The sequence below is a fragment of the Cyrtonyx montezumae genome, unplaced genomic scaffold, assembly GCF_038088225.1.
Source record: "Cyrtonyx montezumae isolate F1298 unplaced genomic scaffold, pur_monq_1.0 scaffold_24, whole genome shotgun sequence".
NCBI classification, from domain to species: domain Eukaryota; kingdom Metazoa; phylum Chordata; class Aves; order Galliformes; family Odontophoridae; genus Cyrtonyx; species Cyrtonyx montezumae.
In genome coordinates this window covers 7,229,484-7,242,240 of record NW_027071981.1, presented here as the reverse complement: position 1 = coordinate 7,242,240, position 12,757 = coordinate 7,229,484, and the positions used below count along the sequence as shown (strand labels likewise).

Here is a 12,757-nt window from a genome sequence, read left to right as displayed (position 1 = left end):
GCCGCACGCTGCGCTCGGAGCGCTCCCCACCACCACGAGGGGCGCGGAGCGCTCCCACCGCCCCCTCCTTCCCCCCCTCCGGCCCACCCCGGCCCGGCACCGCCCCTCGCCCACCGACTCCTCCTCGGCGGGGCCGAGACCCCGCGGGGCCGCGCTGTGGGCTGCGGGTTACGGGCTGGGGCCGCCCACTGCCGGTCGGGCCGTGCCTCGGGCCCCTCCGCCCGGCTGCCGCGCCGCGGGGCAGAGCTGCGGAGCGGAGGAAGCCGCGGCATCCCCGCCCTGCCCGGCTCCCCGCAGGCCAGGGGCTGGGCTCTCCCCGCTCCCCGCCGGGCGAGGCAGCGCCGGCCACCTCCCCTTCTGCTCTATCCTCCTCCTCCTCCTCTCTGCCTTCCTACTTCTGCGCCGGCACCGCTCCGGCTCTGCCGCTGCCCCCCGAGCCGCCGGGCGTCCCCCGGAGCCCTGCCCCACCGCCCCCTCCCCGTCCCCAGCGCCGCCGCCGCTCGCACAAGATGGCGGGGACCGTGGCGGAGCGGGACGCGCTGGTGAGTGCCGCCGCGGCGCGGGGCTCGGGGAGCGGCGGGCACCTGCGGCGTGGAGGCGGCTGCCGCTGCTGATGCCTGGGGCGCGCACCTGCGGAGGGGAGAGGCGGGGGGCCGGGAGAGGCCGCGCTGCCTCTGCCTGCCTCAGCGCTCTGCTTTCTACCTGCAGAAAATAGAGGACGGGCATTTAAACAACTCCCTGGGATCCCCGGTGCAGGCTGATGTGTACTTCCCTCGGCTGGTAAATTTTTTTCTTGCTGCTTTTGATTTTGGACTCCTTTTCACAATCCTCCCCCCCATGACCCCCTCCCCCCCCCCCCCCCCCGTTGGTCTGCACAACCGGGTGACCCGCCGCCCCTCTCCTTGGCAGATCGTCCCCTTCTGCGGGCACATCAAAGGAGGGATGCGGCCGGGGAAGAAGATCCTGGTGATGGGCATCGTGGACCTCAATCCCGAGAGGTGAAACCCGCTGGGCCCGGCTGGGGGGGTGGGAGCCCACCCGCACACACACACGCACGGTCTCTCCTTTCTACCGAGGGATTATTTTTATCGCTTTAAATATAGCGTGCTGGTTTTTCTTTTGACCCATAGAGGGGGCATTTCTTTTCTGGATCCCGTTTCCCAGGGTTTCACTTGAAGGACTCGCGTCGGATCGCAGATACTCATATACATGCCGCACACGCGCCTATCTGTGTGCTGTAGCCGTGTCCTTTGCCCTGCGAGCACTGCGGGCATTCCCAGCTCTGTGCTGCTGAGAGACGAGCTGCGCTGGGGTTTCTGTGCTTGTGTTCTGGCGGAATGAAAGCGGCTGTGTTTGCGTTGCAGCTTCGGCATCAGCTTGACCTGCGGGGAGTCAGAGGATCCTCCTGCGGACGTGGCCATCGAGCTGAAGGCCGTGTTCACAGACAGACAGTTCATCAGAAACTCGTGTGTAGCTGGAGAATGGGGAGAAGAGCAGTCGTCTATTCCTTACTTCCCCTTTATACCGGACCAGCCTTTTCGGGTGAGTTGGCACGGTCTCTGACAGCGTACCTGTGCTCGCCTTGGTGGTGGTGCTGGTGCCTGGGTTGCTGCTATGGATCACACGCTGTGTTGTGCAGAGCCTGCTTCTCTGCTGCCTTGCACCTGCAGGCAGTTCCGACGGGGCCGTAAACACATTACAGGGTGTTATGACAAGTCGGAGGTTGTAATGCTGTGTGATGAAGTGTGCTTCCTGAGCTTAATTTTATAGCTATAAATTAAAAAGTACCTCTATGTCATTACTGCATTTCAAGTTATTACTGGAGAATGTAAATACTCTGTGGGACCGCCGTGGGTTTGGATGGTTTCTATAATGGACATAGCGTTTGCAGTTTAGCACAGCTAATGAGGATCTTGTTCATCCTTTTCCTCCAGGGATGTTACAGAGGTTGGCCGTAGCCCTTTGTGTTAGCAGATTAAATAGCTAAGCAATAGTGGTATTCTCTGAACCCTGGGATTAAGTCTCCTGCCAAATTTAAGCCCACAGTCACTTGGAAATAGGGTACGTGGAAATCCCATGTGCACGGGATGGACTGGGTTGACCTAGAAGCAGATTCCCATCTGTGGTGTTTATGGCTATGTGAAGATGTCTTTGCTCATCAGGACTAACAAAGTATGCAGCTGCAGAGGGCTGCTTCTCTCTCAGCAGTTTGACTATGTGAGAAAAAGGGCTGCACGCCTTCTCTGCGTGGCTGACCCAGAAAAACCCTCCTGCTCCCCCCACCCCTGTTATGAAACCTTACCAGCCCCTTTGCTTAGTGTCCCTGTTCTGACCAGCTGCCAAACTCTCATAATCCTTCTTCCCCCCAAGATAATCTCCCCCAGCCCCAAAAGCTCACTGTCTCCCCAGAGGCTTGGGCTTTCAGAGGGTGTTTATGACAGGTTTTACTGCCTATTGGTTGCGCTCTACTTGCTTCTACAGTCTCTCCCGTCACAGCTGGCAACACCCTTCAGTGCACGTGGGAAACACACTTAGTAGGGCGTGGAGGCTTGGTCCTGCTTCAGCTGAGAGGGATGGGCTACCTGCTGCCATGGGCGGTGGCTGGGCCCTCTGACAGGCCACAGGAATTGCCCAGAATACGTTCTGCGGGTGTCCCACTAATGACAGCTGGCACCAGAGGACAGTAGTATTGTGCATTTAGTGTGAGATACTGCAGAAAAGGAGTTGCTGGGTTTTTTTTTTTTCTTCTTTCTTGCCTTTGCACCTTTGATGGTCTCCTTCTCAGTGACTAAATTAAACAGGAGTATTATTTAAGTGCTCTCGCCAATTACCTGTGATCCACTTCAATTATCATTCTGGTATGGCCCAGGGTGATCTGCAGAAGTGGATCGTAGCGTTGAGGCTAACCATATCTTTTACATAACAAGGCCTGGGGCTGGATGCACCTGCCACGGTGACACCAGAGCTGCACAACAGCATGAATGCTTCCCTGCTAACGTGGAGCACTACCACATCCCTGTGGACAGTCCACTGCCACTTCCCCAGTATGATGTGCCCAAAGTCAGATGTGCTTACACTGCTTAATTTGTCACTTGCCCTGTTCCCACTTTTGTGTTCTAATAGTTTTGCCTGAAATCTGCGCTTCACTCCAGACTACCAACCTCAGAAACGACCCAGGATTTACATATGGCTTCCCTGCAGATTTTCTTCTCAGCCTTTCCAGACCTGGGGGTCTACAAGGGCCCATACAAAAAATGCATGTTTTTTGCCCTCACGTCTTGGCTTCCTGATGAGGCAGCTCCAGCAAAGCTTATCTGCGAGGCATCAAGCCACTCTTAATATTAGGAATTTCTGGACTTATTCAGAACAAGTGGTCTAGCTCCTCTCCTTGTTTATTTCTCCAGGGCTGTAGGATGAGAGATGAGCTTTATCCTTCCCTGGTGCAGTCTGTGCCTACTGTGGGCTGTCTGGCTGTATTCAAGCTGTCCTGTGCTATGTTGCCTTCACTGCAGCCCCTAGTCCAGCAGTCAGTCCTGTGTGCAGTTGCCACAGTGAAAGCTTTTTAGTTGCACTGCAGCTGTGTATGTCTAGTTCTAGTGTGTGGGAAGGAAGGGCAAACCTATAAAGTTTGCTCTCTTCCGCTGCATTAATGGCAGCATGGAAAACATTGCAGAGGGAACTGCCCCCTCATTCTGCAGAAGAAGAAAAAAAAAATCTGTAGCAAGGAATGCAAGATTTGGGTTGGGTATACCTTTAATTAGCAGTTTGCTCCTGGCATTATTCCAAGAGGCAAAACCTCTCTGGTGCCAATGGGACCATAATCTGCAGAGCGGTGGGTCAGACAGAATTAATGTCCCTGTGAAGTACCAGCAGATCCCTTGTAGTATAACTGAGGTTGTGGGGACAGAGTGGGCTCAGCCTTCTCTGCTACGTGGCATGCAAGTAGCAAGATGTGTAACCATTCCAATGCTGCTTAAAGGCTAAACCAGTGCACTTTGCATCCTGTGAAATAACTTCCCAGTTATGTTGTGAACACGGTTCGTCATTTTATTTCTTACAGGTTGAGATACTTTGTGAGCATCCCCGTTTTAGAATATTTGTGGATGGACATCAGCTCTTTGATTTTTACCACCGTATTGAAACACTGTCAGCAATTGACACAATAAAGATAAATGGAGATCTTCAGCTTACAAAACTTGGCTGATCTTGTTAGAACTGTAGATTCCAAACCGGCTCAGGTGCCATCGTCTGTGTGGAGAAGTGACAGCCGGATCTGGACACAACTATAGTAGGAAGGCTGCCCCGTTCCTTTTCTGTGTGCAGTTCTTCACGCCTGTGCCGATGAACTGGGCTGTTGTTTATCTATCTAATGAAGAACACTGATGGTTAATAGACATTGAGCCATTTTTCTTGGATCAGAACAGCCTACTTGTGCTGGATAATCAAATTGGAATGGATTTGGAAAGACTTGCAGTCTTGTTTTAAATCTCACAGAAAAGCGATTTCTGAAACGCAGCACTAAAATCAGTTACTGAACAGCAGTAACAACAACAAAAGGGTTTTATTTTGCATATATGGTTTCTGCACTGAAGTGGAGTAGTGTAGCACAACGTAAGGCCACACATGTTGACATCCTTATCCAGGGCCTGAGCCTGGTTCCACGGAGATCAACGGCAAATCTGCTATTCACTTTTTTGGGGTACAATCAAACTGTTTAGTCCTTAGTCAAGCACAACTCCCATTGATTTCTATGGGATTTTTGCACATGCCCAGGGGTAAGATCTGCTGCTGGTGTTAATCAGCTAACTAACCTCCACAGCTTGCAGTGGAATCCTGCTGATTGCTCCCAGCTGCTGATTTGGTCCAAGGACTGTGCAAAAAACTGTATGAGGGTGTCAGGACACTAGCCTGTATATTTTAGTCAGGGTATTTGCATAGAATGTAGATTGTTAAAAGTTTTTGCACAATGTATTGTTAATACAATTTTTAAAGCTTATCTGTAGTTTATTTATTTATACTCATTGTATGTATTAGTAAAAATGAACAATCTTACTGATCGTTAAGAACAGCAAAGTGTAAACATTTTGAATGTACAAAATGTCTTGGGTTCTTTGGGTAAACTCTACGTATCATTCTGGAAAAATCACGTTTCGTATTGAACATTGAGTTACATTTTAATGGAGCACTCTGGGCCCTGGGAAAATGTGGGCATGGTAGTTGGTGGGGGGAGCTCTTTGCATATTCACTAAACTTTTTTTCAGGGCTTACTAACTTTGCTGCACAGGATAGGTTTGAGTTAAAGTCAGTCTGTTTTTTAAAAATTAAATGGCAAACGTTTAGGTTTAGCTGTGCTTTTATAATGAGAAAAAGTTCAAATTGGCAGTCTCTTAGTTCAGCAAAAGAACTAGCCTCCTTTCAGGGGAGATGGGAGATTTTTTTTGCACTCATTTGAGAACATATTCGGCCTTTGATATGACAATTAAAACTTGTCTAGACAGCCAAGTTATTAATGCTTGAAAATCATCTACTGCACATGAATAATAACTTTTCAAGTAGCTTTTTAAATAGTAGGTATAGCTGTATAAACAGAGTCATTGTGCTACACTATAAATGAACACAACCACTTTTCTTGACTTCTTTAGGATTAAATGCGCTTTTTCCTTGGCTGCTCACAGTAGACCACAGCAAGTCTTTCTGAGTAGTTATAATCATGATGTAAACATATATTTAGGCAATTTTGAAAACATGTAATGTAGGGACACTAAACATAAAAACTTTCTTTGTAGCACAGTATTAAAGAAAAAAAAAAAAAGAGAAAAAAATCTCACGAACAGAAATATATTAAGCTTGCAATAAAGAAGTTTTTTAAGGCAACCAAAACTGGAATATCTAAAGTGAAGGGTAGAATGCCAGTTGCAAAGCCTCATTTTGTGCTAATTTGGCCTGCAGTTAAGAAGCCTTAGACTGCAAGCTGAAATTCCAGCTATGGCTCTGGTCCAAAGGCTGCAGAGGTCAACCAGAGTCCTCGAGCACAAAGACATAGAAGCCTGCTTCTTACTTCACACAAGTGCAGATCTCTCTGTAAAGCCAGGGGGGTGTTGCTGCTGTGAATTAGTTAAGAACTGGGCTCCCACCTATAAAATGAGACTTATTAATGGAAATTTTAGCCTTAACATTGAAGTCCCCTGGCTTTTTTTTTTTTCCTTTTTCAAAATTAAGCAAAAACCTGTTGTTTTCCAGATGATCTTTTTATCTGGTGTCTGACTTCTAAGTTGTACATCAGATTCCATCTGTACTCCAGATTGAACCTTGATATGAAATGTTCCTGTCTTGCTGTGTTTTTATTCTCCATGATTCATGATGACTGTGTCATTTTCCAATGTATAAAGAATGCTGACAGTGTTTTGGTACAAAATATATTCTTAAAAATGATAATAAAAATCCAAGGGAAAGGTGCTTCCACATGAGCTGTTTGGATTTTTCTCCAGCTTTGGAAGGGTCTGTAGCTCCAAAGCAGATCAGTTCTGTTTGGAGATACGTTTGATGCTCACTCTGTCTAGTGCTTTCTCTAACTGTATATGCAAAGCCATGTTTTCTGATGCAGTGCCATTGCCTGAGTCTGTCCTGCTCCTCCAGAGGGCCATAAAGTAAGAGGCTGGAGAGAGTAGCACCATGACCCTGCAGTAGCACAAAACCAAAAGAGATTTCTGCGCCATGCCTTTGCTGTAGCCCAGAATAAGGGGTTTGACTGACTTAAATTTTCAGCCTCTTGAGATTCCAGGTAGCTGCAGTAACTTAGTGCAGCCGTCAGGTTTTCCATGACCTGTATGGTCTCAGCACAGCACAGAGTATAGGCCAAGGATGCTGAGATGAACTCAGAGGTCTCTGTCAGCAGCAAGGACCTGGTGACAACCATCCTGTCTGCGTTCCCACCTGCTGCACCAGGCACACCAGTTGGTTCCAGCGCCAGCAGTTGCCTGGCTCAGGAAAATGCTGTTTTGAACCTCGTTCTGGTTTTGCCTAGCTCTACTGACTGTGGCACCTGCGACCTGCTTCTGCCCTGTCATGGTTTCTGAGCAGGGCTTAGAGGCAAGAAGAGCTGTAAATCCACTTTTGCTGGGCAGTGGTTTGGCAGAGAGCTCAACAAAGGGCAGAAAGTCACATTTAGAGTTTCCACATCTATTTGTCTGTTTAACGCACTGTTGGAAGCCTTTTCCTTTTGCTCTTGGGCAGTACCTGGAAGGATGATGGCTATGTAACCAAGGGCTGTCCCATGTGTGCTTGGTTTACCTGGCTAACTGCATTCAAAAGCTGGTGCAGTGCAAGTCAGAGAAAACTTGGGCCTTAAATGTTTCTGTTCTGTACTTTATGCTAAACCCAAATGTTTAAGATGGGAGACTGCTGCAAAATGTATATCTCTATTCTATCTCCAGAATTTAGGGATTCTTCAGAAGCACATTTGTGGTATAAGCCCTACTAGACCTGAAATCACATTGTTTCCAGACTGGGACAGATTTTCAAAATGCTTTTCAGTAGGCATTGGTAGTCTGTGAGATTCTTAGAAGGTACAGTTCTTCAGGAGCACGTGTGTGTGCTAGCCAACTTTTGAGCTGTTATGCTAGAATCTAGGAGCTAAATATTTATGTATTTTCTGCCAAATGAGTAAATTATTTCTGAAATGAAAGAAGTCTTGAATGGGTAAAAACTTTGGAGTGTAATCCCTCAATTTAGCATAGCTTTATTATTTTTTCCTAAAAGGAAAAGACAAAAAATACCAAAAAACTCCACCCGCAAATTACTCAGTTAAGTTTGGAATTGGCTGTGATAAAGCTGATGGGTTTTGCTGCTGTTTTTTCAAGAAATATGCGTTCATTGACTATTCAGAAAGAGACATGTTGGGTGATGTGAGGTAGTCTGTCTAAACATATTTCACATAAATGCTTTTTCACAGTCAAGTTGTAAAAATGTTACAAAACAACTTCTTTTCGTGTCACAATTAGAAATGGTTGCCCCACCTTGAAAGAACATTTTGTACTAAATATTCATGTGTTGTCTCTGTGAACTTGCACTAACATATATTATATTCTCCCTCCCCTCCTTGACTAGCTTGAGAAAAAATAGGCGTAATATTGCTAAACCGGTTGAATGTAACATCTGCTTGAGGCATAGCATCTTTCTCAAGGGCTGTTTTGAGTAAACAGCCTGAAAACCAAAGAGAGAGCCTGATTCACCATAATGCTGTGCCAGCTTTCCACCCTTGTCACTCTCCTGAAGTGAGGCTGAGACTGAAACCCTGAGATTTTCATGTGAGAGAACAGCACCGAGATTTTATCTTCTGAGATTTAAAAATATTCACTGTGGAGGAAATGAGAACAGAGTAGCCACAGCACTTCCAAGCTTGCTAGTGGTGGTGCTGTAGCATGATGTGCTGTAGTCCTAATGGAGCAGGAGTTTAGAGAGAGGTGGTGGGCATTTCAGAGGCTGCCAAGATCCCACTTCCGCAGAGCCAGTTAGTGGTGGCTCCAAGCAACATTGCAGCACCCTAGAATGGAGATGACAGTATAAGCAGCCAGTCAGGCTGAGGGCAGACATAAATGCTCACTGCAACAAGCACATAAGTTGGGAAGAAGAGGTTTTTATGTGTCCACCAAAGCCTAGGACTGGTGGCCTGGTGAAATCTGTGGTCATCCTAGGTTCTGTTCTGATTTTTCTCACATGGTTCAGAAAGTATACAGGCAAAAAAGTTGCTTTGCAGTGAATGGTGTGTGGGGTTAAAATGAAGGCGAATCCAAACGGGGAGAAAAAATGAGCTACTGACGCTTTATCTGGCTTTGATACACCCTCCCAGCTCCTCCCAGCAATCACTGCTGTTACAAATATGTACAATTAATGTGACAAGGAGATTCAGCAGCATGTGCAAGATCAAAATAATAAACTCATGCTTTGCCACAGGACTTCCTCAGCTTCTGTTGCTAGGCCTTTCCATCTGTCTGTCAACAAATAGCTATATCCTGCTGCCTTTAAAGTTCATGGCAAAACACTCTTTGACTTTCATGAGAATAGGTCTGTAAGAAAAGGGGTAATTCCAGCCCTCTCTCTCCAGTTATTTTCAGCTGGGGCATACTCTAAAAATCTGTTCTTTCAGTCTCCTGAATTTAAGCATCAATAGAGGACTATTTCTGTCTGCATGATCTGCTTGAGAAGAGTCAACAGAAAGCACGGTCTCTCCTGGCTGCAGTAACACTGGTTTCACAGTTAGCTGATGAAATGTTTTATGCTCATTATCTTCTGATTTTAAAAAGTGAGGATGTGCACGAAATGACGTGGCAATAACAGTAATGTGTACCATTCACCACAGATCTATTTTTATGTGTTGTGCCAATTTCATAATGAACTTTTAATAACAATAAAATGTGAAATCTTCACTGCAGTTTTATCTGGTCTTTTATAACAATTGTTAATGCTCGTTACACACCCAATTTACTTCTTCAGCTTCTTTTGTCTTCTGGCTGTTTTTCAGACATAGCTAATTCTTCCTCTAATAAACATGTAGTGTGACAGTCTAGAATTAGAAGTGTTTCTTTGGTAGCAGCTTGTGTAAAAGTACTTTAAAATTTAAACACTCTATACAGAACAATAAAATAACTATTTTAGAGGAAAGAAAATCTTGCTCACTCATGCAAAACTCTCACTGACATCACTGGGCAGCGTAAACTGCAGGAGTTAACAGGTGTGACTCAGAACAAGACAGGAGATGAAACTCAGCTGAAGACTTTTGCATAGGGTAAAACAGCCTCTCTCTGCAGCATAACTCACACATACATTCCTGTTCACTCTGGCGGGACAAGATTCATGGATATGTGGTGAGCAAAACCACAACATCAGCTCCAGAAACGCTGAATTATGGGATCCAGTGTTTCACTTGTTGGCATGATACTAGCTAATGCTCACATTAAAATCAATAAGTGCAGAGGAAGCTTCAAGTTCTCAGCTTCTTCAAGTTAAAGCTTTTGGGAAAATTAGCATCATCCAACAGGAGAAGATTATGCCTTCCATCAAGTTGTGGCTGTAAGAAATAAGCAAGATTTCTGAGGGAGACCTCAAAATCCAAAGAGCACTCAACTAGCAGATGAACAGCATTTGACTATAGGGGCTCTGGTATACCTAGAGAGGTTGAGTGTGAGCCCCAAACCTTCTCTGCTATGTAATTTCACACCTATTTGATATCTTAAGGCATGGACATGTTAGAAAGGCCTCTGCATAAGATTCAGACTTGGCAGAGTACTCACCTTGTGTAAAGGTAGCATCAAGTCCTTGCCAGACAGCTGAACAGCAGCAAAGTGTCTGGGGGAATATCCAAAAGGGGCAATTCATTTACCCAGTTTCACTGCTTGCATCGGCTAACCCTTACAGAGACCCTTGAAAAGCTCTCTCTTTGATCTGTAATACTGAGTAAACTCAAGGAATAAGTTCTGGGTACCTGCTGCAACAAATGTCATGTGTGCTTCTCTCCCATTGCAGATCAGCATATACATCACAGCTGGGCCTTATTTTGGTGGAGTGTTTCTGATCTTGAAGCCAAGCCAATCTGTGCTGTGGGATTTACCCACAGGAATACCACAAATACAACCCTTTGCTAGCACTGAAGTGGATCTTATTTTTAAATGATGACTTTCACCGCTCTTCTAAGAATAGAGACTGGCTCCAAAACATCATGTCAGCTCCAGCATTCTCCACAGGTTACGTATTTCTCATCCCGTTCAGGTTTTAAGGCTTCAGTTTCCACACTGCTGCCTCGCTAGACCAGGGCCGTGATGCAAGAAGGGTCATCTTGTGAAAAACCCTAGGAAGGCTATGTCTTTCAGCAGCTCACTATGCATCCAGGTGAAAATGTGCAATTCAGCGTTGGCCCTCAGAAATGACGGCAAAACAGAGCTATGTTGACACCTGGCTTGCACAACAGGGCTTCCTCATGACTCAGAGAGATATGAACAAAAGCCCAGTAAATTTCAAAAAACAGTACTGAAGCGCAAATCTTAGCGTGGGGAAAAGAGGAGGATTTGTGCCCTAAGCAATCTGATATTAACAGCAAAGAGATGCTCCCTCGGTGCTCCAGAGGCGGTGGGCTGGTGTAGCTCCAGCTGAGCAGGGAGCCAAAGCTCTGTGCAGTGGAGCAGGCTGCCACCAAGTGCTGATGGAGATACCAGGAGTTCTTGAGACATGCTCTGTCTAGCCCCAAAAGCCCGTGTGCAGAGAGGAAAGCCAGTGCTGGCAGTATTGTTACGTATGACAAGCTACAGTAGCTGTTCTAGCACTGCATACTTGAAGAGGCAAAGAGGGTTCTCTCTTGGCTGCTCTCTCTGTTTTCTGTTTAATGGGCAAGATAATCACCACCTAGAAAAGAGTCAGACCAGAACTAAGCACAGAATGTGGTTACTGGTAGAAGAAACATTCTTTGGAAAGTAATAGATTAATTACAATCTCCCGAGGAAAACAGAAGTATTTCAATTAAAAAGTACAAAGGCCACATCAACAATAGTGTAATTCCTTTCATGCTCCAGCTTTATAAGAAAGATACAAAGAGCTTCAATAGCTGAAATACAAGCCCTAAGGGGCAAAGCTGGGAGCAACTCTGGATTACTGAATGGATTTGGAACACAGCTTCTACATCCATTCCCCATCATTTTCACTGCCTTTTCTCAGAGGTGGCAGTTTCTCTCCACAAGAACCATTGCTAGAAACCCCACAGCCAGAGGATAGATCCTTACTTCATGGCTTTCTTTCACAGTGTTCTTTACCAATCAAGGTGTTTATTTAGCAGCACTCACTGAAGAACTTTAAAGAGCTGACAGACTTGACAATTCACATTAAGTCATGAATGCTCCTTGCCATCTCTAGTATTACTGCTGTCATTCTCTCATCAGGGAGGGGGAAGCATAGAGACTTAACAAGACTTTCTCAGAGATCAGTGCTGTAACTTGAAATACGTGGATCAGTACACACCTAATGTTGCACTGCTGTCATTTCTGGCTACAGTAGGGAAGTACTGGCTCCCAGGTCCTCTCTTCACATGTCAGGTAGACAAACTCTTGTGCCAAAATAAGCAGCAGTAAGGTTGAATAATGCCATACACAACTTCTGAGATGAGACAGGCTATCCATAATGCAAAATCCTTTCAAAACATGTTTTTTGTTTTTTTTTTAAGGGTAAAGATTGAATGGCATTACGCTACATTTTGCAGTCTGCACTGCCTCACAGTGCTTTTGCTTGCCATTTAAATAATGCAGGAGAGAAACTGCAACATGGAAGATCAGGTTTCTTAGCAGGCAGTTGTTCACTGAACCTCACATTCAAAAGATGATGTGCAGACATGTTTCCCTAGACAAAACAGCATCACATCCTGAGTGATGCAAGCAGGTACTTCTACTGATTCTTGTAGAAGTACACTGACTTATGGCAAATGAGCACCTACTAAAGAATAAACTTGTTTAGGGTTCCTCAATGAACCCATCTTCTTCAAAAGATGCTCAGAAAAAAAAGGATTCCAATTAGCAAAAGGAAGTGCATGATCACTTTAATGCATTGTACAGCCAAAGCTGTGATAACGCAGGCTGAAAGATGATGCTTTTCAGTGAAGGGAATCAGTTGTAATTTTTGCTTTTATGTATTACCAGCAGTGTTGATTACCTTCATCCTGTGTCCCTGGTAGCTAGGGGAACATGACACATTATCTCATGCTGCAGTTGGACAGCAGAAA

At 45.8% G+C, this 12,757-nt stretch overlaps 1 protein-coding gene across 1 annotated transcript; it reads left to right on the top strand.

Annotated features, from left to right (window-relative positions):
• Positions 1-237: 237 nt before the first annotated feature.
• LGALSL (galectin like) lies at positions 238-6,462 on the top strand. The gene is made up of 5 exons (XM_065739557.1): positions 238-542; positions 709-780; positions 910-998; positions 1,365-1,542; positions 4,061-6,462. The coding sequence occupies exons 1-5, from the start codon at positions 510-512 to the stop codon at positions 4,202-4,204; spliced, it is 516 nt and encodes a 171-aa protein (XP_065595629.1). The 5' UTR covers positions 238-509; the 3' UTR covers positions 4,205-6,462.
• Positions 6,463-12,757: the final 6,295 nt, after the last annotated feature.